Raw genomic sequence first — 26,956 nt, 5'->3', positions numbered from 1 at the left:
ACTGTTTGTTTATTTGGCTGCCCTGGGTCTTAGCTGTGGCATGTGGGATCTAGTTTCCTGACCAGGGATTGAACCCAGGGCTCCTGCATTGGGAGCATGGTGTCTTAGCCACTGGACCATCAGGGAAGTTCCTCTACTGTTTATTTAAATCTACTGCCCCCCACAACCCTCCATCTGAGCCTTAAGCTGCTTACAACGTGTACAAAGACAAATCAGGAAACCAAATCTGTCACCATGTAAGAGTTATCATGGTTTTAGACACCCATAAGGAGTTTATCATCTGTTTGGGGAGACAAAATTGTGGACATGTGAGGGTAGAAGCGATTTAGGAGATCACTTAGTTCAACACCGTAAGTCACATGTAAGGAAATGTAAAGTCTAAAATCTGAGTGACTTGTAAAACAGCCACAGAGAAGATCCAGAGTCTCCAGACTTCATGTGCTGAACCATGCGAATGTGATGCAGTCAGTGGAAAATACCAACTAAAGAATCAGTTGCTAAGCTTTGCAGTTTGATCTCTACACAGTGTGGTACTTAAGTAAACGGGAGCTCCGTGAGAGTGAGCTTCATGTTGGCAGGATTTAATCTGAGCTTTAAAGGAGATGGGCAGGTTTGGCACAGGGAGAGGGAGGGCACACCTGGCCGGGCAGCCGCACCGGTGAAGCCAGCAGCCTGACCAGCCAGGGGCTTTTGTCAGGAGCAAAGGGGGGCTGGGTGGAGACAGGCATGCCTGTGTGTACTCAGGAGCGCTGTCAAAGCCTGGAGAAGTGCTTAAGTCCAATTCCATATGATTCAGAGAAACATCAAAGGCTTATAATTTAAACAAAAGATGTGCTTAAGAAAGATGCATTTCTAGTAAGATCAGCTGAGAGAGAGTCCACATTTGCTAACAGCACTTACTTATTTTGAGCAGATTAAAGATGAAGTATTTGAAGAAACAGAGAAAAACTTCCGAATGCAAGAAAGATTGATCAAGTCTTTTATCCGAGACCTGTCTCTCTACCTCCAGCACATCCGGGTGAGTAAAGACCTTGTTCTTGTTAGAATTGCTGACAGTGTTAATTCCAGCCATTCTCCTGTTCATCCAGCATATTGCTTAACGAATGTGGAATAACCTGGACTCAAATGACCATTATACCATGACAAGCTTTTTACTGGGATTCTTGCAGATTATTTAAAAGTTAAACATCAGAAGATCAGCACTGTTGTATTCGTATAGTAAGGGAACCTAGCTTTTTCCTTCATCTCTTTCAGTCTTCACCCTTTTTTCCCCTGTTTCCTATATCCAGTTATATAAGAAGCACTCATCACAGTTCATTTTGTCAGAATCATTTTGAAGATCAAATAGTAAGACAGTGGTTCCTATTGGGGGGTGAGGGGGCATGGTTCCTAATAATCATATTCATCTACAACTATCCGTGAGCCTCTAAGGCTGTTAGAGCCACGAATACGTCTAGAGAGTTGGAAGAACTTAAGAGATCATGAAGGCCCTGGTCTTCTTTGCCTGAGGCAGGGCTTCCTTCATGAAGTCAGATCCAGGACTAGAACCCTTTCTCTTAATATCTGTAATTTCTCTGCTGACTTAATAGAAATTAGGGCTTCCCTGGGAGCTCAGCTGGTAAGAATCCGCCTGCAATGCAGGAGACCCTGGTTTGATTCCGGGATCAAGAAGATCTGCTGGAGATTTAATAGAATAGTGTTTATATAAATATACCATATACCCCTGTCCCTCACACAGGAAAATCTCATCCTGTGAAATAATTTCCTTTAAAAGAGATTCTTTGCTTTTTAAAAAAATTATTTTTTCTTATTATTATCATCGTTTTTTAACTAAGTAAAATGGTGCATAATTCAAAAGCTGCCAAAGGAATGTTGTTGTTGTTCAGGTACTAAGTCATGCCCAACTCTTTGTGACCCCATAGACTGAAGCAGGCCAGGCTTTCCTGTCTATCACTATCTCTCAGAGTTGTTCAAATTCATGACCATTGAGTTGGTGAAGCTATCGAACCATCTCATCCTCTGCTGCTCTCTTTTCCCTTTTTCTTTCTTTTCTCTTTCTCTTTTTCTGCCAACATCAGGGTCTTTCCCAGTGAGTCTGCACTTCACATCAGGTGGCCTTCAGCTTCAGCATAAGTCCTTCCAGTGAATATTCAGGATTTATTTCCTTTAGTATTGACTGGTTTGATCTCTTTGCTGTCCAAAGAACTCTGAAGAGTCTTATCCATCACTAAGTTTGAAAGCACCAATTCTTTGGCACTCAGCCTTCTTATGGTCCAGCTCTCACATCTGTACATGACTACTGGAAAAGCCATTGCTTTGACTATGTGGACCTTTGTTGGCAAAGTGATATCAGTGCTTTTTAATACACTGTCTAGGTTTGTCATAGCTATTCTTTCAGGAGCAAACATCTTCTAATTTTGTGGCTGCAGTCACTGTCCGCAATGATTTTGGAGCCCAAGAAAATTAAATCTGCCACTACTTCTTTTCCCCCATCTATTTGCCATGAAGTGATGGGACCAGATGCCATCATCTTCATTTTCTTTTCTTTTTTTTTTCATCTTCATTTTCTGAATGTTGAGTTTTAAAGAAACTTTTTCACTCTCCTCTTTCACTCTCATCAAGGGGCTCTTTAGTTCCTCTTCACTTTCTGCCATTTGTGTGGTTAACCTCTGAAGTTGTTGATATTTCTCCCAACAATCTTGATTCTAGCTTGTGATTTATCTAGCCCACATTTTGCATAATATACTCTGCATATAAGTTAAATAGGCAGGGTGACAATATATAGCCTTGATGTACCCCCTTTCCCAATTTTGAACCAGTCCATTGTTCCATGCCTAGTTTTAACTGTTGCTCTTGACCTGCATATAGGTTTCTCAGGAGACAGGTAAGGTGGTCTGGTATTCCTATCTCTTTAAGAATTTTCCAGTTTGTTGTGATCCACACAGTCAAAGACTTTAGTGTAGTCAATGAAGCAGAAGTAGATGTTTTTCTGAAATTCTCTTTTTCTATGATGCAGTGGATGTTGGCAATTTGATTTCTGGTTCCTCTGACTTTTCTAAATTCAGCTTGTACATCGGTTGTACAACTGGAAGTTCTTGGTTCACATACTGATGACTTAAGTCATTGTATTTCTTTTCTGTGATTTGGGTATATTTGAGGGCATTTCTATTATTTATTATCATTAGTTATCTACTAATTATTAGCTATCTATTGCAGTATATTGCTTTACAGTGCTGTGTTCGCTTCTCCAGTACAGCAAAGTAATTCAGCCACATGTATGCGTGTATCCCCTCTTCCTTGGATTTCATTCCCATTTAGGTCATCCCAGAGCATTGAGTAGAGTTCCCTGACTGTATACAATCAGTTCTCATTAGTTATCTGTTTTATATGTAGTAGTATATATATGTAACTCCCAATCTCCCAATCCATCCCATTCTCCTTCTCCGTCCCCCACCCTGGTATTCACACATTTGTTCTCTACATCTGTGTCTGTATTTCTGCTTTACAAATCAATTCATCTATACCATTTTTCTAGATTCCACATATATGTGTCAATATATGATATTTTTTTTTCAGTTTTTGACTTATTTCACTGTGTATGGAGGAAATGGCAACCCACTCCAGTATTCTTGCCTGGAGAATCCCCATGGAAAGAGGAGCCTGGTGGGCTACAGTCCATGGGGTCACAAAGGGTCAGATATGACTGAGCACAGCCAAGCAGACTCCATATGAATAGTCTCTAGGTCTGTCCATGTCTCTGCACATGACAGTTTTGTTCCTTTTTATGGCTGAGTAATATAGTAATATTGCATTGTGTGTGTGTGTGTTCATACAGCACATCTTCCCTATCATTCCTCTGTTGGTGGATATTTAGGTTACTTCCATGTTCCAGCTATTGTAAATAGTGCTACAGTGAACACTGAGTTGTGTGTATCTTTTTGAATTGTGGTTTTCTCTGAGAATATGCCCAAGAATGGGATTCATGGGTCATACAGTAATTCTGTTTTTAGTTTTTCAAAGAACCTCCATACTGTTCTCTTGGGCTTCCCTGGTAGCTCAGATGGTAGAGAATCTGTCTGCAGTGCAGGACACCTGGGTTTGATCCCTGGGTTGGGAAGATCCCCTGGATAAGGGAATGACTACCCACTCCAGTATTCTTGCCTAGAGAATTCCATGGACAGAAGAGCTTTGCAGGCTACAGTCCACAGGCTGGGAAAAAGCCAGACACAACTGAGTGACTAACACTTTCATACTATTCTCGATAGTGGCTGTATCAATTTACATTCTGGGGGCACTTATTTATTGACTTAGTGTTCTTTTCTTATTGACTTATAGTGCTTTTGTATATGTTGGAGGAAATAGCCTTTTATCTGAGATGATGGTTTACAAATACCCCCTCCCCCCAGTTTGTTGACTTTTGAATTTGCTTAAAATGGTTTTTTTTGTGTGTAGAAGAGTTTTATTTTTGTGTAATCTGATAAAACTTTTATGGTTTCTTCATTCTGTATCATACTTTAAAAGGTCTTTTCCATTCCAAGATAATTTTTTAAAAGATCTCCTATGTTTCAGTACTTTTATCATTTTATCTTTTATATTAAAGTCATAAATCTAGCTGAAATTCACATTAGCACATAAGGTTTGAGGTAGGAATCCAACTTTTTGTTTTTTATCCAGTTGTCTGTCATTAGCATTTATTGAGTAATCCCCACTGATACGATATGCTTCCTACATTTCTTTTAAATAGCAAACTCTCCTTATTTTAAAATTGTGATTAAGGGGACTTCCCTGGCAGTCCAGTGATTAAGACTCTGAGCTTCCACTGCAGGGGGTATGGGTTCCATCTCTGATTGAGGAACTAAGATTCTGCATGCTGCAGGGCATGGCCAAAAAAAGAAATAAAAATTTGATTAAGTAAAGATCAGGGCTTATAAGACTTTTCAGTAGCACACTGGCTTAAAGTGAGAGATTTGACCAAGTGTATTTCCCTTGCCTTAGGACTCTTCCTACAGTTCCTTTAGCTTTGTTGTCTCCCTATTAACCACTTTTTCCCCCATGTTTTCTAAATGCATAGCAAGTGGACACCAGAGCCCCCAGGTCTTAAAAGGCTTGTCTCCATAGCAGTGGGTGAGAGCCCTTGGACGGGCATGTCAGTTTGATTCTGACTGCTAACTGCTATCTAGAGTGGATGATGGAGGCCAGAAGTTCTGTCTGGTCTTACCCGTGTTTGTAACTGGCCTCAGGAATCAGCATGTGTGAAGGTGGTAGCTGCCGTGAGCATGTGGGACGTGTGCGTGGAGAAGGGACACAGAGACTTGGAACAGTTCGAGAAGGTGCATCGCTACATCAGTGACCAGCTCTTCACAAACTTTGTAAGTGACTCTTCAGCCCACTTTTCTTGCATTGGCCCTTTTCCCAGGGTTCTATCTAGTGACCAGCCCAATTTCAGGGGACAAAGGAAAACTCAGAAATTTAACCTGGTATCACTGTTGATAACTGATCAAAAGAAAACAACTAAAGGATTAACGATTTTAAAAGGAATATTTCAGCACAGTTAATAGTTTAACAAGTAGATCTTTGAAATGGCACAATCTACCTTATAAAGACTACTAAATGTCAGATTGCTTGGGAAACTCTAAATGGAGATATATATATATATATATATATCCTGAGTAGAAATGAATGGGCTTTGATAGTTTCTTAGAGGTCTCTGAATGCTTGAGGCTAAAGAAAACATGATAGTTGGGAAGCTTACAGGTATTCTGACAGTAGCATCTTAGTAAAAATTTACTAAGTACCTATTTATGTTCTTTTTGTATCCATATTGTGCCCTTGATATCTATCCCTTTAGAATTAGACAAAAATCTTTGAAAAGTGAAAACAGATTTGTTATTAAGTAGTTATGAGTAGAAAAGATATGTTGGGTCTGTGGAGGTTTCTGTACCCCAGATTTATGTAACAACTAAATCTTTTTATTTTATACTGAATTATGGTTGACTTACAATATTGTGTTAATTACTTCTGTACAGGAAAGTGACTCAGTTATATATATATGTGTGTGTGTGTGTGTATTTATATATTCTTTTTCATACTCTTTTCCATTATGGTTTATCATAGGATACTGAATATAGTTCCCTGTGCTATACAGTAGGACCTTGTTGTTTATCCATTCTATATATACCAGTTTGCATCTGCTAATCCCAAACTTCCACTTCTGCCCTCTTCTACCCTCTTCCACCTTGGCGATCACCAGTCTGTTCTCTATGTCTCTGATTTTGTTTTGTGTCCTAGATAGGTTCATTTGTGTCGTATTTTAGATTCCACATACAAGTGGTATGATCCAATGTTTGTCCCTCTGACTTATTTCACTTAGTGTGATAATGTCTAGGTCCATCCATGTTGCTGCAAATAGCATTATTCTTATTTTAATGGCTGAGTAGTAGTCCCCTGTGTTTATGTTCCACATTTTCTTTATCCCGTCATCTATCGTAGGGCATTTAGGTTGTTTGTATGTCTTGGCTATTGTGAATAGTGCTGCTACTATGAATACCTGAGGATGCATGCATCTTTTTGAATCATAGCTTTGTCTGGATATTTGTCCAGGAGTGGGATTGCTGGATCATATGGTAATTCTGCTTTTAATAATTAAACCTTAAGTTAAATTCAGGTTATGTATAGACATGTACACATAAGTGATACCAGACAGATGGTCACATCTGGGTTATAATGCAACATCATGTTAATGTATGTAGTTGAGCATTTGTTGTCAACTGTGTAGCTGTTTTGCATACTCTTTGGTGTGTGCAGATTGCTGGGTGAAGAGTTACAAGCTGAGAAGCTTTGTGTGCAGACACCTGGTAGCAGGTAGGCAGAACGCTGTTGGATCTGCACAGGTTTCGCTTGGAGCAAAGCAGGTGGTGCAAGATGGAACAAAAGCGACCTGAAGAGTATTTTTTTTTTTTTTTTTGAAGAGTATTCTAAGAATAACAAATTCAAGACTGAACACCATGCCTTTCTCATTTTCACAGAAAGAGAGGACAGAGCGGCTGGTAATCTCTCCCCTAAATCAGTTACTGAGCATGTTCACAGGACCCCACAAGCTGGTGCAGAAACGCTTCGACAAACTTCTGGACTTCTATAACTGTACAGAACGGGCGGAGAAGCTGAAGGACAAGAAAACCCTGGAGGAGCTTCAGTCGGCACGGAACAACTATGAGGCCCTGAATGCCCAGCTGCTAGATGAGCTGCCCAAGTTCCACCAGTACGCGCAGGGCCTCTTCAGCAACTGCGTGCACGGCTACGCAGAGGCCCACTGTGACTTCGTGCGTCAGGCGCTGGAGCAACTGAAGCCGCTGCTCTCGGTGAGACCCTCCCTCCCTGTGGAGAAGGGGGCTCCCAGGTTCTCCCCAAGTTTTTTGGGGAATACACGTCAGGGTTGTCAAGCCATTATTAAGCTAGGCAGATTAACTATGTCACTGGGTCAAGCCCATCGGGAAGTGGAATTCTTGATGCCTTGATGGTGCTGGGGATCCCAGGGCCTTGAATGGTTGCTTTCCTGAGCCACCCTGGCGGAGCCGGGCCGCTGGGCCTGTGGGCTCCTGGCTACAGTGTTGGTGGCTCACACTTGAGGAGTTTCAAGGAGACTGTGCCAGTCCTGGGGTCCTTTATGTGTGTCCTCTTCTCCCCTCTGTCTCTGTTCTTGTGAATGGACTCCAGCTACTCAAAGTCACCGGTAGGGAGGGGAACCTGATTGCCGTCTTCCATGAGGAGCACAGCAGGGTCCTGCAGCAGCTCCAGGTTTTCACCTTCTTCCCAGAGTCTCTTCCCACCACCAAGAGACCATTTGAGAGGAAAACCATGGACCGCCAGTCCACCCGAAAGCCACTCCTCGGCATGGTGAGTGGAACCAGAGACACTCATATGGCCTGGTGGTTAAGGTGTAAACTCCTGAGCAAGACCGCCTAAGTTCAGATCACAGTTCGGACAGAGACTCACTCTGTGTCCTTGAGCACGTGCCTCAGTTTCCTCATGTCTAAAGCACCAATAATTGTTCTAGCTACATCATAGAGTTGTTTGGTGATTTAAATGAGTTAAAGTATGTAGAGCACTTAGGCATTGGCCTGGCACGTAGTAAGCATTATTCAAGTAAGCTATCATCAGCGTTATTGATTGACTCAGCTCTGTCTCTACCGATTAACAATTTAATGAATTTAAATATTTTATAATAATTGGAGAACAAAGGTTATTGAGTTCAAATCTGTCATGTGCTCATTCTTTCTTTACTTACTATCACTAGGCACCAGCAGTGTGCCAGCTGGTACAGACTTCAAATGCCCTCTGAAAAGCAGTCTTGGTGCCTAGTCTCTACAGTGAAAGGAGTTAATAAAGGATTAATATTAATACTTTGATCGGTCAATTAAGGGAACTGGTTTAAGGATATGTTAATTCTGCCAGGCTCGCTATTTTTGATCATGTATTGGAAAAAGTAATTATCTGATATACTGCCAAACAGTTATTGACTGATCACTTTTTACGTGGAGTTATTTTCATTTTGAACTCAAGTCTTCCACATTCTGAAAAGTAGGGTAAGACATATGGGGTCATAATCTACAAGACTGCTGATCTGTCTGTGCTTCAGTGTTTTTGCCCCGTATAATCCCATAGACTGTAGAGCAATTATCTTTCGATTGAAAAATAAGTTAATTTAAAAAATTTTTTATATGATTTTAAAGTGAGTGATAGTCACTCAGTTGTGTCTGACTCTCTGTGACTCCAGGGATATAGCCTGCCAGGCTCCTCTGTCCATTGGATTCTCTAGGCAAGAATACTGGAGTGGGTTGCCATTTCCTCCTCCAATGATCTTAAAAAAGGGAATCACATTTTTTATCACTTTACTTTTTCTTATTTTATGAATATTATTTGTTTTTGGAGATGAGAAGCCAAGATAAGGAAAGTCTCAGTTGTTTAGAATCATATAGCAGAGTACAAGGAGACCTACTCATATTACTTGTTTTGATTCTTTAGGTAGCAATTTAACCACATATTTTTATCACAGGATAACAGATCTAAAACTAAGGATGTGTTAAATTTTCTTACTCTAGCTGTAAAGGCACCAAAACGTGACCTAAGAGATTATGGTTTTCCCCCAGCCACACAGGCTGACTCAGTGCAGAAGCATGTTATAGGAGCTGGGAGCAGCTGGCTGTCATTGCCTCTGTTTCTGAGACTGACAGCATACATGCTTACATACAACTGCTGGGGTAATAGCCAGGGAGGGGTTTAGATGATGGTGTCTCTTATATTACCTTTCAGCCAAGTTATATGCTCCAGTCGGAAGAACTTCGGGCCTCACTCCTGGCAAGGTATCCCCCTGAAAAGCTCTTCCAGGCAGAACGGAACTTCAATGCAGCCCAGGACCTGGATGTCTCACTTTTGGAAGGTGACCTGGTGGGTGTGATCAAGAAGAAGGACCCCATGGGCAGTCAGAACCGCTGGCTGATAGACAACGGAGGTAAGAACAGTAGAGGACAGATTGTTGTTGTCTAGTTGCTAAGTTGTATCTTGACTTTTTGTGACCCCTTGGACTGTAGCCTGCCAGGCTCCTCTGTCCACGGGATTCTCCAGGCAAGAATGCTAGAGTGGGTTGCCATGCCCTCCCTCCAGGGGACCTTCCCAACCCAGGGATTGAACCTGTGTCTCAGGCATTGGCAGGCGAATTCTTTACTGCTGAGCCACCAGGGAAGCCCAGACACAGATTACCATGACTCTAAATGAGGAAAAGAGTGATTTGGGCTGTGCCTGAATCCTGTGTAGGCCAGCAGAAAATATGAGAGTCTTTGATTAAAGGGAAAAATAACCTTAAAAGTTTTCTCCATCTCTAGAGAGTGTAATGGCTCAAGTCATTACAGAACAAAACCAGTTTTTTATTTTTATTTTTTTTTTAATTCCAGAGAAGACTCTGTTACTTCCCTTGCAAGATCTTGCCTTATTTTAACTTTTACAGGCGCTGAATCCTGCCTGAAGAGTCCTTTGCCCTCTCCACCACTGACGTGAACCATAAGTTGTTTACATGTGTTTTGTGAACATATGAATTTAAGATAGGGTTTTTTGCCCCTCCCCCCCAATAATTTTACCTCATGACTATTTAGGAAATGACTTTAAAAACAGCTCACAGCTTTTTTTTTTTTTTCTTCTTCTTTCTGGTGGGAGTTGGGGTGGGGAAGGGGTGCAAAATTGTTTTTGTAAAATACAAAGAATAATGCCAATCCATAATTCTTTTTCCACAGTTACAAAATCTGAAAAGCTTTGAAAATCAGAGGATTTTTTTTTTAAAGAATTGATTTGCCCAAACCTGCCCTGATCTGAACTCATTTGGTGACAAAACCTGAACAGATCATGAGAGGCTGTTTATGACCCCTTACTTTTTCCCTTATGGTGTGACTAGTCATGTTTTGCTATAGAAACCTAAATGGGTTTGACTATGGGCTGTTGACCCAGTCCTAAATCTCCAAATCTGAATTCCATAATACATCCGGCCCCAAGTGTTTTAGAGAAGGATTGTGGCCTCTGTAATAAACACCCATATTCATACCATGAGAACTGAAAACTTTAATATTTCTCAGTTTCTTTAAAAGTGTTTTGTGGATTTTTTTTCCTCCTTTCTCAACCCCCTATTCTGCTTACCCAAAATAATAAAGATTGAAGTGGGAAAGGTAGGACAAAGGAAGGGGCCCCCAGGGTGATGGCAGGTGAGAGCCACTGATAGACCGATGGCCTCTTAGTGAAGATTCAGACTGTTTGAGCTCCCCTGTCCTTGGGTTCCTAGCTCTACAGTCCTGATGAGTAAAGTGGTAGCAGGAAGCTCACAGCATCAGGATCAGTTCTTAGACCCTCCACCCCTTGCTGTCTGCCTAGGGGACTTCTTGCCATCACTCAGAAAAGAGAACAAATGCAAGCTGGCCTTTTTTTAGGTCCAGGAAGCACACTGACGGTCAAGACAAGGATGACCCTTGCTCAAGTGGAGGTTACATACTCCAGGTCCCTGCCTCACAGATAATTAATTCTTTCTTATTCAATATTATAACTTTTTCCTATGGTTTAGAGATCTCAGTTCCTAATTTGTGCTGAAGGTTTTAGCTGAGGGCCCTCTCTGTCCTCATGTAATTTATTGACATGAACAAGTGTGTATTCTAACTAATATAAGCAGTTTCCTACTCTAGTAGTATTTCCACCGCATTCCTAAACCAGGGGTGGAGAGGGCAGGGAGGCATATGGGAGGGGCTCTGTCAGGCTGAGGAAGGTTTTTAAATCCCTTTTAACCACACTCTTATAGACTTGAACACATCCTTACTGAAGTCTTCCCCTTAGCCTTTGCTCCCAGGGTTTGGTGCTCTTGTTAAAATGTCTTCACCTGCTCATGCTCAGGTGTGTGGTCATTTTTGTTACTGTCTCTCAATTCTCAGCAAAGCCCCTTGTAATTCACTTGGACTGACAGCCACAGCGTCTCATCTCTGCCATCCGCCTTGCGCCCTGGGGTGGTGTCTGTTCTCTTTGTCTCCCTCTCAGTATTGACCTTAAGCCACAGTTTCTCTGTTGATTTCCTCCCGGCTGCCCCTCCCACGAAGAGCTCCTGGTGTTTGTTTTTCCTCCCCGCAGTCACCAAGGGCTTCGTGTACAGCTCCTTCCTGAAGCCCTACAACGCGCGCCGCAGCCACTCCGACACCTCGGTGGGCAGCCAGTCCCCCACCGAGTCCGAGCACGGCGGCTCCTCCCCCAGGTTCCCACGGCGGCAGAACAGCGGCGGCACCTTGACCTTCAACCCCAGCAGCATGGCTGTGTCCTTTAGCTCAGGGCCTTGCCAGAAACAGCCTCCAGATGCATCTTCCCAGACAGAATTTGACCAAGGAACAATCAGCACATCCTTAAACTCAGAGGGCAGTCCTTCCAAATGCCCCTCGGACCCAGACTCCCCCTCCCAGCACAGGCCCTGGGACTCGGGCGATGCGGTCAGAGACCTTCACCAGCCTGCCCCTACCCTGAGGAACTCCCGAAGCCCCAGGCATCCAGAAATGGCCGGTTCCTCTGTGCCAGGGCGTAATGGGCAGGGTCGAGACCTCGTAAAAGCAGGCGCAAAAACAGCGCTGTCTCTGGACGACAGACACAATCAGCCAGCAAACAGCGAGGCAGAAGGCAACCAGGTGAGTGCGCCCGGTTTCCATGGTTACTGCGGTGCGTGTGGATGCAGGTGATGAGCTCTCAGGAGTGGGCGAGGCCTGCCCCGGCCTGGGGGTGACCCTGGAGATGGGCCCACAGATAAATCCTCAAAGGACTTGCAGAAGCTCACTGCTGTGAGAGTGGGCAGCTCCACTCTAATGGACCTTCGGTGGCTGACTTCACAGGTGATAGTGTTGTGGAGCGTTTACCTGGTGTTAACCATGAAGCTTTTCACATTCTTCCAATGCACTGATTCTTCCATTGGTATAAAGTCTGCTGTTTAACTCATCTACTTAGTTTCTTGTTCAAGTAGCTATATTTCTAGAATTCAGGAATAGAATTCTGTTTCAGTTTTTCCTGTTCTTTTTGTAATGGCCCCTTGTTTGTATCATAAACATTTCAAACCTACATGTTTTAAAGCCACTTTCACATCCACAGCTGAGGAATCCCTGGCCACCTGCCTTTGCTCACTTGCAGCCATGAGTCTCCAAGTGTGTCTTACCTTCATCAGTGAGCTCACTGTGGTTCTGTTACAAGCCCAGGACACACATCGCAGCTCTGGACCCACCAGCGGGCTGGTGGAAATGGATCAGGAAATGGCCCTTTCTGAGATTGTGACTTTGTGCAAGGAGCTCAGTTCTAACCTCATCAGCTCCAGCCCTTGAGCACCCTTGGGTGTGTGTTCATCTCTGTGCCCCTGCGGGCCTCATGGTTCCTCCTCCTGATCACGGACCACCACCCTCGCTTTCCTTCCTAGCCCTGTTATGGGCATCTAGAGAGCATCCTTTCTTACTTTGAGATTAGATGTGGTTTTTTTGTTGTTTTGTAAAGATTTTTAAATACAGAATTTCTGTGTTAGGAGTATGAAAGAGCATCCTCTTGTCTCATCCATTTTCCATACTGACTGAAGCTTTTTTCCCTTTTTAAGGCAACTCTGAAAGAGTAAAATAAGTGAATTTTGGTTTTCTTTAAAGCTGTCCTGTTCATTATGGTAGCCATCAGCCATATGTAGCTATTTAAATTTAAGTTAGGTAAAGTTAAACAAAACGTAAAATTCAGTTATTTCATCTCACTAGCTGTTATTTCAAGTGCTCAATGGCCGTGTGTCTAGGGGCTGCCATAATGGATAGTCCAGATCAGGTGGTACCCGTCACCATGGGAAGTTCTCTTGGGTAGCTTTGCTCTCAAATGTTTCCCATTTCCTAACTCACTTTCTCTCCCTCTCACAGGTCTATTTTGCTGTTTATACCTTCAAGGCACGGAACCCAAATGAACTGAGTGTGTCAGCCAATCAGAGACTCAAGATCCTAGAGTTTAAAGATGTTACAGGAAATACAGAATGGTGGTTAGCTGAAGTCAATGGGAAAAAGGGTTATGTTCCATCCAATTATATCCGCAAAGCTGAATACACCTGAGCCTGTTCTGCTTCCCACTCATCCTTGCTGCCTTCACTTCCTTCTGCTGAAGGGTTCTGGTATCCGCCAAGAGGGCTCCTGCTCCTGAGACACTGGCCCTGCCACATTGCTTAACCATGGCACAGTGGGGCATAAGTCTTGTTCTCTTCGATTGGGTTGTCAGCCTTGATGCTCACTAGAATCTCTAGAATTTGAAATGGACCCTGGTGCTTACAAGCGATTCAGTGACTGTGAAAAGAGAAGCAAGTCCTGGGATCAGCCTTTGGAAATGAGAGATTTCCAATCAGAAGACCAGTATCCAATTTATGCTAGAAGCTGTGCTATAGCATTAGAAGAAGTTGATGTTGGTTGTGCCATATTGAGTGGGGTGGCCCCATGCTCCATGATCAACTGACCAGAAACCGACTTGGATGAATTCTCTGGGAGCCCTTTCAGGCTGCGCCTCTGCATATGCCAAGAAGTTTGTCAACATTGTACCAAATCTGGTGTTTTAAAACCTCAGTGTCTGGCACATATTCGCACACACACCCCTTATTTCTAAACATCCCTAAAACACTGTCATCTGTCATCTTTTTCTTATTTATTTCACCACATTTCCAGATTGGGCAAAATTCAACTATTGAGTCAGCTAAAAACGTTCTTTTGGGTTTTTCTGTAAGATCTTATGGAAAAACCCAGACGAACTTTCTGGCCAACCTAGTACTACTTTCTCCTTTTAAAAAAGGTTTAGAATCTTCCTTTCCCCTGAACCTTCATAGGAAAGGTTCTCTTCACATTAGGTGCTATCCTCCGCACCTTGCTGACACCATCTCTATATGGTCTGTGTACGATAATGTTTCCTGGCTTCTTTCCTGAAACTCAATAGTTGATAGACTTTCTTGGGAGAACGGGATCGGAGCTCCCACTGTTCCCTTCGGGGGATTCATTCTGCAATGGGCTGAAGCCAGTCCAGCCCAGAGGGAGACTGGATGCCTCTCCCTTCCTCCAAGCACACTACTGTCCACAGATGAAGAGAACGTAATGCACGTTTATCTCATTTGAATTTGGGTAAGCAGTCCCGAAGTAGCTTATCCTAGACTTGGAAATAAGCATTTTCTGTTTCATCAGCCCCCCTGCTTCAGAGACCATGGTCTAAGCCAAACAGAATCTAAAGTGCCTGATTGTACCTCCTCCACCTCAGGAAGATGTTTACTGATCCTAACACTAAGATCCCCCCTGAAGTTTGTATGTGAGCAGGGCTCTTATTCTTAAGGTTTGCCCCAGATTGAAAGCCTGCCTTGGAACAGGAAATCATGAATTTTGTCTTGCAAGAAAGGACATGCAGAACAGCGTACAGCCCTTGCTCCTCCAAATGCACCTTCACCTTAAAGTCTTGTCAGTCGGGAGACACCCGGGGGCTCCTTGGCAACCCCAGGGTCTGCTGGTTGATCAGAAGGCAGCAACACAAGAGTCTCTCGTGAATAGTGTTTATATCTAGAGATGTTTATATTTAAGTAGTTATTTTATAAATAAAAGCATTTTAAGGGCCATAAGTATGTTTTCTTGACTTTCTTCCTGGTTTAGCCTGAACTTCTCATGTTTCTGGGGGTACCTTCTTGATGATTCAGTGATGCTCAGGTTTCAAGAAAAGGGAGAGGCTAAGTGAAGAAACTCAGGTCAGGAATTCCTTTTCAAATATGATTTCAGCAGAAACACTCTATACTCAAAATATGTCCATGCTGCATTTTAAGCCATTTCTTTCAATAAAATCCTAGCAAAACAGAAGAGCTGGGAATTCTAAGAGGTAAGTATTTCCCAGCCATTACAGATATGGAAACTGATACACTAGTGCTGAACTAACAGGGTCACACAGCAGCTCAAGCCAGGTTGGGTGTGGGCGCGGGGAGAAGTAGCAGGAGCACTGGCAGAGGTGGTGACGATGAAGCAGTTGCCCGAGACAGTTAAGGAATAGAGAATGTGGGTGAAAGGTAGACTCTGGAGAAAAAGCTTATATGCCAGCCAGGCTAACTTATTTTACGAGGAAGGAAGATGGGGTCCAGTGACACTGTGACCTGCCCAAGTCTTACATCAAGGTTTTGATGGAGCCTGAATCTAAAGTTGGGTCAGGCTGAACCTTTCTACCTTGTTCTGGAACCAGACTGACTTCAGACACTCAAGTGCATTGTGACCTTGGCAACTTACCCAACCTGGGCTTCAGCTTCCTTATCTAACATAAAGATAATACTTGCTCTCTGCCTCCTGGGGTTGTGGTAAGGGTGGGATGAGTTAGTACATGGAGAGTGCTAGGACATTGCCTGGCACATAGCAAACAAACTAGAGAGCCCCGAGGTCCAGGTCAAGGAATTTAGATTTGATGAGAAACTTCGGGTTACTTAAGCTTCCTAAGCAGATTGTCTGTTTATAGGAAAGCTTAATGATAGCAGGATGATTTGAGGGGAGGACAGATCAAAGGTCAGAAAAATCTAATTTTAAAAAAAAGCTAACTGGCTTGGATTTCAGATTGCTTGTGAGTGGATAAAAGCAGCATCCTATAAAGATATGAAATTAGAGAAATGGAATCCTTAACAAAGGGGAGATCATTGGGATGGGAGCAAGTTTATGAAAAGATAAATATTGTTTAAACATTAACATGTCTGCTAGGTCTTTTTCTTTACTTTTATTTTTCTGTTGAAATGTAGTTGATGTACAATATTTCAGGTATACAGAAAAATGATTCAGTTATATATGTATCAGATTTTTTACTGTAGGTTATTACAAGATGTTGACTTTATTTCTCTGAGCTGATACAGTAGGTCCCTGTTGTTTATCTGTTTTATATATAGTGATGTGTATTTGTTAATTCCAAATTCCCAATTTATCTCTCCCCCTCTCTCCTTTGGTAGACCATAAGTTATTTTCTATGTCTGTGAGTCTATTTCTGTTTTGTAAATAAGTTCATTTTTATCATTTTTTTAGTTTCCACATATAAGTGATATGGTATGATGTTCATCTTTTTCTGACTTAATATGATATTCTCTAGGTCCATCTGTGTTGCTGCAAATGGCTTTATTTCATTCTGTTTTTGTGGCTGAGTAGTATTCTGTTGTCTATATGCCCCATATCTTTATCCACTCATCTGTTAATGGACACTTTGGTTATTACCATGTCTTGACTGTTTTGTACATAGTGCTGCTGTGAACATGGGGGTACATGTATCTTCTCAAATTAAGAGTTTTTGTGTTTTCCAGATACACATGCCCAGAAATGGGATTGCTGGATCATGTGATAGCCCAATTTTTAGTTTTTTTGTTTTTTATGTATCGCTGTTTATTTTGAAGATGACAAATGGAAGTTCAAGGAAAATTAAGCAAGTAGCTCTAGACCACACAGCTAGCAAATGGCAGAGCAGGGCTGCAAGACCTGGGTTCTCCCACTTGCTGCATGTACCGTAAGTAGGATGAGGTGCTGGCCAGGCTGCAAGCTGAGCCAGCTGTGCCTGGGCAGTGCAAACCAGACAAGGTAGGTGTCCGTAGTGAGTTTTCAGTCCATGGCTGATGAAGATGCCAGGAAGTTCTCTGGTTCTGCTTGGAAGGGCAGCTGCGTGTCTCTTCCCTATACTCGGCAGGCTCCTGTCCTTGCTGGCTCAGGCTGACCCCCACCTTGCCAGGGCTCTCTGGTAGAGGTTGCACTCAGGGCGAGCAGCCGCTGCTGCTGCACTGGGAGAACAAGGGCTCCACCTACTGGAACTGTTCAGTTCAGTCGCTCAGTCATGTCTGACTCTTTGCGACCCCATGAATCCCAGCACGCCAGGCCTCCCTGTCCATCACCAACTCCCGGAGTTTACTCAAACCCACGTCCATCAAATCGGTAATGCCATCCAACCATCTCATCCTCTGTCGTCCCCTTCTCTTCCTGCTCCCAATCCCTCCCAGCATCAGGGTCTTTTCCAATGAGTCAACCCTTCGCATGAGGTGGCCAAAGTACTGTGGCCAGGCTCCCTTGTCGTTGTCTTCCTCCCCTGTGTCCATCGTCAGTGGGGCTTGGTCAGGCTTTGAGAGGCGACAGGATGCTCCTCCCAGAGCAGGCCGGGCTGTGTTCCCTCGCCAGCCTACCGTCCTGTGTGTCTCCTCAGGTGAGGATCCTGCATATTTCCTCCTATTTTTTAGTTTGTTTCAGGAATCTCCATACTGTTCTCCATAGTGGCTGCTAGGTCTTGCCTTTCTAAGTGTGGTCTTCAGTCCAGCAGCATCACCACCCATGTAACCTGGGAGCTCACTGGAAATGGAGGCCCCACCCTAAACTTTGAGTCAAGGTTGCAGGTGATTTGTATGCACATTAAACTTACCTGTGTAGGCTATTTTTTTAAAAGAACTTTCTACTATTGGAAAGTCAGTCATGTCCAACTCTTTGCGACCCAATAGACAGTACAGTCCCTGGAATTCTCCAGGCCAGAATACTGGAGTGAGTAGCCTTTCCTGTCTCCAGGGGATCTTCCCAACCCAGGGATCAAACCCAGGTCTCCTGCATTGCAAGCGGATTCTTTACCAGCTGAGCCACAAGTGAAGGAAAATTCCATGGACAGAGGAACCTTGTAGGCTACAGTCCATGGGGTCGCAAAGAGTTGGACATGACTGAACGACTTCCCTTCACTTCGCTATTGGAAAAGTGTGTATTAGTTGCCCAGTCATAGCTGACTTTGCAAGCCCATAGACTGTAGCATACCAGTCTGCTCTGTCCATGGAATTCTCCAGGCACGAATACAGGAGTGGGTTGCCATTCCCTTCTCCAGGGGATTTTCCTGACCCAGCGATTGAGCCCAGGTCTCCTGCATTGCAGGCAGGTTCTTAACCATCTGAGCTACCAGGGAAGCCTACCATTGGAAGAGTAGGAATTACCAAAAAAAAAAATGGAAAGAAAGGGTGTCATATGTTTCTGACACAACCGAAGTTTCCAAATCCAGTTTGCCTGCTTAATTAGTGTCACGAGTGTGCTCCCTTTTCTGCCTGGAGGCAGCTCTTCAGTGATGCTTTCTCCCAAGTGTCCTCAGAGAACAGGGAGTGGTGGTGGGAATCTCCTGTCATCTAAAGTGTACAGATTACGGATCTCCCTCTCAAGATTATTGTGAGAACAAATAAGATGATTCTGCAAATTTTTGTGAACTGTGAGCTCTAGAATTACATGGTTTTAATAAAGATTGAATTTTGTTTCACTCTTTTAACTAACTGTGAAGCTGGAACTCTGTGTCCATTCTGTTTCAGGGTCAGGAGTACCAACAGGCTCTAAAAGAACATAGTTGTGCTCTGACTTGTGTTTCATTTGCAGAACCTTAGCCCTAAGGACTGAGAAACCTTGAGTATCATATAACTTACCCCTAAATCATCTCTCTGGTCGTTACAACTCACAGGATTTTTTTTTTTTCTTTAGTTATTTTTGGCTATGCTGGGTCCTTACTGCTGTTTGGGCTTTCTATGGTTGTGGCGAGTAGGGGCTACTCTCTAGTTGGGGTGTGTGGGCTTCTCATTGCAGTGGCTTCTCTTGTTATGGAGCATGGACTCTAGGACTTGCAGACTTCAGTAGTTGCAGCTCCTGGGCTCCAGAACACAGGTTCAATAGTTGTGGTGCATTGGCTTTGCTCCACGGCATGTGGGATCATCCTGGATCAGGGATCGAACCCGTGTCTCCCACATTGGCAGGCGGATTCTTAACCACTGAACTGCCAGGGAAGCCCAACTCAGGATTTTAAACTCTCCCATCTAATAGCACATCGCACTGATGAAGCTCTCACATTTCACCTGGGCTGGGTGAGGCAGACGGTTCAGTACCACAGAGCAGGGCTCGTCTCTCCCATCTCTAGTTTGCGTTGTTTCCTTTCATGCAGCCCACTGTGGTTGTCAGGGGAGATCCACAACAGTGTTTTGTGTGTATCAGTTTGGGAGTTTTCTACAACAGATTGCCGCCCTTGCAAGCTGCCTAGGAGTATCTTATTCCTTACCACCACTCACAGGTGACCTGAAGGAACAGACAGTGCTGTCCCAGAGGTAAGGCGTGTAGTGGCAGAAGCAAGCAGTGTCTCCACTCAGGACCATTTCTTGGGAGCAAGCGGACTTGTGGGGGTCTACAGAATCAGCAGGACCATGTCACCAGGGCTAGCCGCCTGTCTGGGTGTCCCCTGGGACTCCAAGAGGAGTCAAGCTCGGATCTTTTCCCGTGGCAGCCCTTCCCCGGGTTCAGGACCAGCAAAGCTGAAAGATCCCTGATCTCTCATGGTCGCCTCCTGTCATCAGCATCACCGTGACTCTTGAAAAAAGCATCTTCCTGCAGCCTCTCAGGTGAGATCAAAATTTTACCTCCAAATAGGATTAAGCTGAATAAGATCTTTGCAATTTGATAGAAGGGGTGAGAGCCATGAGTATTGAATTCAATACTCACTTCCAACTGGCCTTAAAAGGTAGCTTTTTTTTTTTAATGTATATTTGCGCCGGGTCTCAGTTGCGGCAAGTGGGATCTTTGATCTTCTTTGTGACATGCGGGGTCTGTAGTTGCAGCATGCAAACTCTTAGTTGCAGTGTGTGGGGTTTAGCTCTCCGACCAGGAATCAAATCCAGGGCCCCTATATTGGGAACACGGAGTCTTCACCAAGGGACCAGTTCCTTGGACCACTAGGGAAGTCCCTAGCTGGAGTTTAAAGATGACATAATCCTCTCTACAAATTCACACTACAGTGGGATTCAGTGAAGGTCAATGAATTATTAAACTGACTTCAGTTAAAGGATATTAGCAATTTTATCAGAGCTACTTGGACCTACAATATTGTATTAGCTTCATATTGCTGCTTTAGCAAATTACCACTACTTTAGTAGTGTAAAACAACAAATTTATTGTCGGTTCTGGAGGTCAGAAATTTGAAATCAGTTTCATTAGGCCAAAGTCAAGGTTGCTAGGGCTCATTATTTATGGAGACTTCAGGGGGAAATCTGTTTTCTTGCCTTTTTCCAACTTCTAGAAACCACCTGTTTCTTGGCTTATGGTCTTTTTCTCCATCTTCAAAGCCAGTGGCACAGCATCTTCCATTGTCTCTTCCTGTCATCACATCATCTTCATTCTCTTACAAGGATCCTTGTAATTACAACACTGGGCTCACCTGGACAACCTGCCATCTTATTATCCTTAATCATATCTGCGGAGTCCCTTTAGTTGTGTAAGGTAAATCCTTAAAGTTTTGAAGATTCAGACATGGACGTCTTTGGGGACCATTATTCTATCTGCTGCAGGTATGGAGCCACATGACATTTTTGAGGCAAATTATCTGACAATGGAAACATGATCCAGTCCAGACTACACTGTTGATTTTAGAGCAGGAATTTGCAAACCTTTTCCATAAAAGGCCAGATAGTAAGTACTTCAGGCTTTTTAGGCCAGAGTGTCTCACAACTTCATTGTAACACAAAGCAGGTATAGATAATACAGAAACAAGTAAGCATGGTTGTGTTGCAAAAACTTTATTTATAAAAATAGCAGGCCTAATTTGGCCCTTGTGCCATACCCCTAACTCTAGGTTCCAATAAAACAAAAGGATTCTGTTCAACCCATTAACACTAAAGCCAAGTATGCAGAAAACTTTAGACGTTTTAATGAAGGAAAATGAAAAGCTAGCCAAAGTGGAATTGTTTAGATTGGAACTAATAGATGCATCAGCCTAGCAGATGTTTATGGAACCAGGAGGCATCTTTATGATGCCAGAATGTAAACCCTGACAAACCAGATTGCAATGACCTGCTGCTGGGTGCCAGCTAACAAAGGAGCCAGCAGTCCAGGGCGTTACAGCACCAAGCACCGGGGGAGACAGCTGTGCTCGGAGGTACAACCAGAAAATACCTTGACGGTCTTTATAGATGGATGCCAATAAGGTTGTTCCCCAAAGAGGCAACAAGTGGCTGTGGACTTGAGCAACAGATAAATGTTCCCAAGACTGCTGCTCCGGAGGAGCCTGACATCCACAGGACAAGTGGACCTGAAATCAGCAGTCATGAGGCAGAATGGCCAGATGGCTGTCATGGCAAGGACCAAGGTGACCGTCCATTCAGGAGACTACCAAGGACTTGTGTCAACCAAGGGCTTGACTGTTAGAGTTGAAGAAAGGAAGACTATTCTTCATTCAGTGAGAACCAAAGCAGTCTTGAAAGAAATACTGTATACTCCCTTTTTTTCCCGCTTTTTCTACTACTTTCCTAAGCAGTTGCTTTTTATACTGAAACAGTTAAATTCTATAGCATAACAGATTACTTGCATACAAAGTAAAAAGAGATACTATGAAAATGGAGTGTTCTTACAACCCAATTCTTCCCTTCATTTTTACAACTTTTGTCTAGTCTTCAAAGAATATAAAACCTTTCCAAAAGTCAATTTAGTATCTAGTCTATGTGGAAAACATAAATCCACATTGATAGTTGAATATGGTTTTTGCTAACTAAATCTAAGTTGTAGCAGTTTAGGGATCATCAGTGTTTGTGTAATATCGTTTGCTAATTTTTAAAGTCACCAATGTGCATCAACCCTGTTGCTACATTTTTTATAAAGATTATTTTGAAAATCTTTATAATTTTTTGATTTTCCAAAAAAAAAAAAAAAAGTGAGGACTTACTATATTCCAGCCACTGGAGATACAAAACAGTAAGAAATTGTTTTCAAGAGGCTCACAGCTTAGTAGAGAAATGCAAACAAAAAACTATCTAACAAAATAATAAGTTCAGTAAAAGCAAATTAAGTGTGCTGCTGAGGAGCATTATTTAGTTGTAAACAACAGCCCCCCAACTCGTAAACTTAAGCAGAAAGGAAGTTTTCAAATGATAGTACGTGGCTCACTGGCCCTCTGGGAGGGTAAGGAAGCCAATTTGAATCTTCGAAGCCAGGAACAATGCTTGCTATCAGACAGCGTCACTGCGCCCAGCTGTAGTCACCGCCACTGCTACCCCTGGATGATGACACTGACTCTTACTTTCGCCAGGACAGATTCACCTGCGCTTGTGTCTCTAGCTCCTGAATCAACATCTGGCACAGGTGTGTCAGATTAGTGGAACCTCGTCACAGGGCCACACCCTGGTCGCCCACCCAGAATCTTAAGTTGGAGGAGTCCATGGAGAACTGCCTTTCAGATGCAGAGCTGCCCCACAGATTGAAAATCCACCACAGTGCTGAAGCTAGTATGGGGGTTGAGAAGAGAGGGAATCAGGGAAGGCTCTCAGGAGATGACTTCTTACTGAGTCTTAGTGAGTTAGAGGTAATCATGGGATTCCAAGCAGAGGGGATAGAAAAGGCTAGAGTCAGACAGTAATTGTGTGTTTGTGGGGGGGGGGGGGGGGGGCGGGCGGTGCAAGCGGATTCTAAAAGTGTTTTAATGTCACTAGAGCTTAACATGAGATTGGATTGGATGTTAGCTTTGTTATTCCATACTAGGGGATTTTAACTTTATTCTGGTTGCTGTTGAATGAAGGGTTTAAGCAGAGGGGTAACATGGTCAGTTTTTCATAATAGATTGCTCTGGTAGCTGTGGGTGGGTGTATCTGAGGAAAACAGCCCTGGAGGCAAGGATGCCTATGCTCTTAGCCCAGGATGGCAGTGAGGAGAATCTGAACCATGGCAAGAGCAACAGGGGTGCAACTGGAAGGGCTTGGTGGCTGATTGATCAGGAAAGAAAACCCGAGAGTGCTACACAGGTTTTCATTTTGTAGGACCGAGTGGACAGTGATGTCACCACTGGAGTTAGAAAGTACAGAGGAAGTAGAGGATCTGTCAGAGTAGTGAGTGTCAGATGCCTGAAGGATATCCAGGTGATAATGCCGGAGGCAGTGGAATATATGAATCTCAACACTAGAGGCTAGAAATGAGAATCATATGCATAGAAGTTGAAACCACTGAGTGTATGAAATTAAGGAGAAAATGGAGGAACTGGGGGAGGCAGGTCAAGGACAAAAACAGGGACATCTTAATGCTTCAAGGACAAGCAAAAAAGAGGACTTCAGGAGGCAAGTAGGAAAGAGTGATCATGGTAAGTGGGTCCAGAGTGTGGACTGGGTTAACAGAAGATTTGGAGGGGAGGAGTCGTCACCAAAGGTTTGGATCCAGGCTGCTCTGGTTCCCACCACCTTCACTGAGTCTGAGTCAGCATGACTGAGAAAAAAGACTGCTTCCCCTCTCTTGTATCTGCATCCACAGGAGAAGGTAGATGAAAAACCCTCTCCCGTTATAGGAGGAAAAGGAATCATTAAATCAAATCAGGAATTTGGTTTCTGGTCCTGCCTCTGCCATAAACAAGTTTTGATCGTGGGTCTAATAAAACCACTCTCAGTCTGGTGCTTAGCTGAAGAATAAGAGACTTAGACTGCATTATCTCCAAGGTTCTACCCATTTGGTTAGGCAAGAGACAGAAATCACAGGTTAACAGAACAACATAAAGAATCGTTAAATAGGCATTGGAGAAAGGGCCAAAGAAAAGCAAATACCAGAGAGCTAGCAAATGCAAAAGCAGACACGACCCATAGTACCGTGGGAACAAAAAGGCAGAGGTTGGAGGCACTAAAACTGAAGCCCAGACTTCCCAGAAGGGGCACTGCTCGGCGGGTGCTGTCATGACCACCTGGTATTATGAGTATTAGAAAAACTGCCGCTGTGGGGAAACAAGCATTGCTAGAGTGATGCTGATGGGACCAGCAAACAGTAGTAAACAAGTCTCTTCTTAATCCTGCCTCACAGTTGTCTAGGTCCCTCATTTAGGAAGTGTCAGTCTCTGAGCATCTCAGTCAACAAATGACTACACTGATGAAAGAATAAAAATCTTCCAAAACTGCATCGCTGAAATGGAGGTAAAGAATATGTTGAACCCAGAATAACGTGATACAAAAAAGCCTGGAAGGAGAAGGGTCATGTGTCAAGGCTCCCAGGGACTTCTGAAACCTGGACACCTCAACCGTTGTGCAAGCTGGCTCTCACACAGGATTGTGGTTTGAAGTCCCACCAACCATGTTTGGAACCTCTCGGTGGAGTATTTAACTGAAATTTCTTCTGGGTAACGCCCCCAGGTGGCAGGCAGAAATATTCACAGTTCCTCTTAAGAGAGCTCAGATTCAATTCAGGTCTCAAAGCATGTTCACAGGTAAAATGCTAACACAATATTGCAAATCAACTATACTTCAGTTTTTTAAAAAATGCTAGAGATTGAGCAGTTTAAGGTAAACATTCAGAAGGCATCCAAGAAGATAAAGCATTATGCACAAGAACCAGCAGACACCACATATGGAAACCTCAATAGTAACCAGGGAAATATACATTTAAAAACCTCAAGGAGACACCAATTCACACTCATCAGGTTGGGGAAAAAAAAAGTTTTAAATTGGCATTACCTACCATATGCATTTAAACCTATGCATACCTCCCATTGCTATACGTTATGCCTAACTCTTACATGTGTCTTAGGAGTTGTGTACCAGAATGCTCATAGCAGTACTGTTCATAACAGGAAAAACAACAAACCCTGGAAATCACCCCACTGCTGACCAACCTAAACTGGATAAACTGAGGCCTGTTCACATGTTGCTGTACTCCAGAGCAGTGAGAATGAAGCAGCCTCACTACGTGCTTGGACATGGATGAATCTCAAATATAATACTGAACAAAAGAAGCAAGAATACATGCAGTGTGAATCAGGCCATTCACATTAAGTTTTTTTTGTTTTAAAGATATATGTTTAAGGAAAATGGTAAGACCAAAATGAAAAGCAAAGGAATAATTATCACAAAAATCAGATGGTGGTTTCTCTGGAGAAGGGTGGGTGGGTAGCCAGCCAGAATGATCAAAGTGGAATCATCAGGGGGGTTCTGATGTTGCTGGTAATACTGATTTTTTTTTTTTTAAATCTTAGTAAGGACGTAGGTGCTCACTTATGATCCTTCTTTAAAGCATACATTTTGCACACACTTTCATATGTATGATATGCTTCACAAAAAATAAATGATCTAAATAGTCCTCTAACCCATAAGACTTGCCCTCAGAACGTTGTACTGTTCGTATTTTCAATGCCAGCTTCTTGGGCCATAAAATAAAAGGGGCCAGGGTTTTTCAGCAGTTCTTCAGGACTGTCATACTCTACAATCTTCCCACTGTCTAGGACCATTACCCTGAAACAGAAAAGAAAGTCTTAGAAAGCAGCGTCTCAAACCTTGGCATTTTTAAGAATAACCAGGACTTATTATTAAAGTCATGGTATTGTTCCAAAGTGGTTGCCCCAGAATCATACCCCTGCCCCTCCCTCGAATGGAAACCAATTGCTCTTATCTAAGTTTCAAGAGGACACTGCAAAGAGAAAAACAAGAACTGGTTACAACCAACTAGACCTAAGGTGGTGAAAGATTTGATTTCCAGTAGACCTTGGGTCTCATTATGTGCTCACTGCAATATATTATTGCTTTTGCTCAGTTGCTAAGTCATGTCCAACTCTTTGCAACCCGATGGACTGACTGCAGCATGCCAGGCTTCCTTCCTCTTCACTGTCTCCTGGAGTTTGCTCAGATTCATGCCCATTGAGTTGGTAATGCTATCTAACCATCTCCTCCTCTGCTGCCCACTTCTTTTGCCTTCAGTCTTTCCCAGCAAGTTGGCTGTTTGCATCAGGTGGCCAAAGTATTGGAGCTTCAGCATCAGTCCTCTTCCAATGAATATTCAGGGTTGATTTCCTTTACAGTTGACTGGTTTGAATTAGCATATGCTAAATGATATACCTACAAGCACCTGAGAAGGACAGTTGCTATGACAACAACCGGAAAAGCTCAGAAAGGACTGAAAAGGCGGGTTGCATTAGTTTGGCTCCAAATCACAACCTTGGTCTCAGATAAGTCATGAATATTCCTCCCACTCTTTCCAATTCTTTCCCTTTCTACATCAACTATCCTATATAATTGGTGTCTTTTTTGGGGTTGAGAAAGTTGATTTGCCAACTAATTTCCACTTCTCCATTCTTTGGCCATCGAATAAAGCTTATGCTGTTTCAGCCTTAGCATCACTTTTGTTACTGACTGGGAATCTGAGCAGAGAAAGAACCTCCTTGGCCAGGACGAGGAGTCTGTGGACTAGGACACTGCAGCAGGTTAAGGTAGCCAATCTGGTAACAGTATGTTTATTCATTCCAGGCTACAAAGGAGCGAGTGTGAACCACAGCCATCTGCATCAACACAGATGACTTCTATGTGGAATACTGAACAAAATAGGAATATATGCAGTATGTCTATTCATGTAAGCTTTTTTCTTTTTTTAAGGATACACATTGTTTAAGGATCAGTTCAGTTCAGTAGCTCAGTTGTGTC

At 43.2% G+C, this 26,956-nt stretch overlaps 2 protein-coding genes across 6 annotated transcripts in view; one reads left to right on the top strand and one right to left on the bottom strand.

Moving 5' to 3' along the window:
- Nucleotides 1-15,157, top strand: part of DNMBP (dynamin binding protein) — a 114,263-nt gene extending 99,106 nt beyond the window's left edge. For 3 of the 4 annotated variants that reach the window (XM_061162374.1, XM_061162376.1, XM_061162377.1), the window contains 7 exons: nt 914-1,018; nt 5,241-5,369; nt 7,026-7,358; nt 7,714-7,893; nt 9,310-9,508; nt 11,653-12,194; nt 13,440-15,157. In XM_061162374.1, the coding sequence (XP_061018357.1) occupies nt 914-1,018; nt 5,241-5,369; nt 7,026-7,358; nt 7,714-7,893; nt 9,310-9,508; nt 11,653-12,194; nt 13,440-13,625 (1,674 nt within the window). In that variant the 3' untranslated portion in view covers nt 13,626-15,157. Of the gene's footprint in view, nt 1-913; nt 1,019-5,240; nt 5,370-7,025; nt 7,359-7,713; nt 7,894-9,309; nt 9,509-10,000; nt 10,591-11,652; nt 12,195-13,439 lie in introns of those variants that run through there. The other variant, XM_061162375.1, reaches the window with a different exon arrangement.
- A 4,149-nt stretch (nt 15,158-19,306) lies between these two features.
- Nucleotides 19,307-26,956, bottom strand: part of ABCC2 (ATP binding cassette subfamily C member 2) — a 77,257-nt gene continuing 69,607 nt past the window's right edge. For both annotated transcript variants that reach the window (XM_061162372.1, XM_061162373.1), the window contains one exon: nt 19,307-25,774. In XM_061162372.1, the coding sequence (XP_061018355.1) occupies nt 25,645-25,774 (130 nt within the window). In that variant the 3' untranslated portion in view covers nt 19,307-25,644. The remainder of the gene's footprint in view (nt 25,775-26,956) is intronic.

Source organism: Dama dama, chromosome 15, assembly GCF_033118175.1.
Source record: "Dama dama isolate Ldn47 chromosome 15, ASM3311817v1, whole genome shotgun sequence".
Taxonomy (NCBI): Eukaryota; Metazoa; Chordata; class Mammalia; order Artiodactyla; family Cervidae; genus Dama; species Dama dama.
This window is presented reverse-complemented; position numbering and strand designations above follow the sequence as displayed.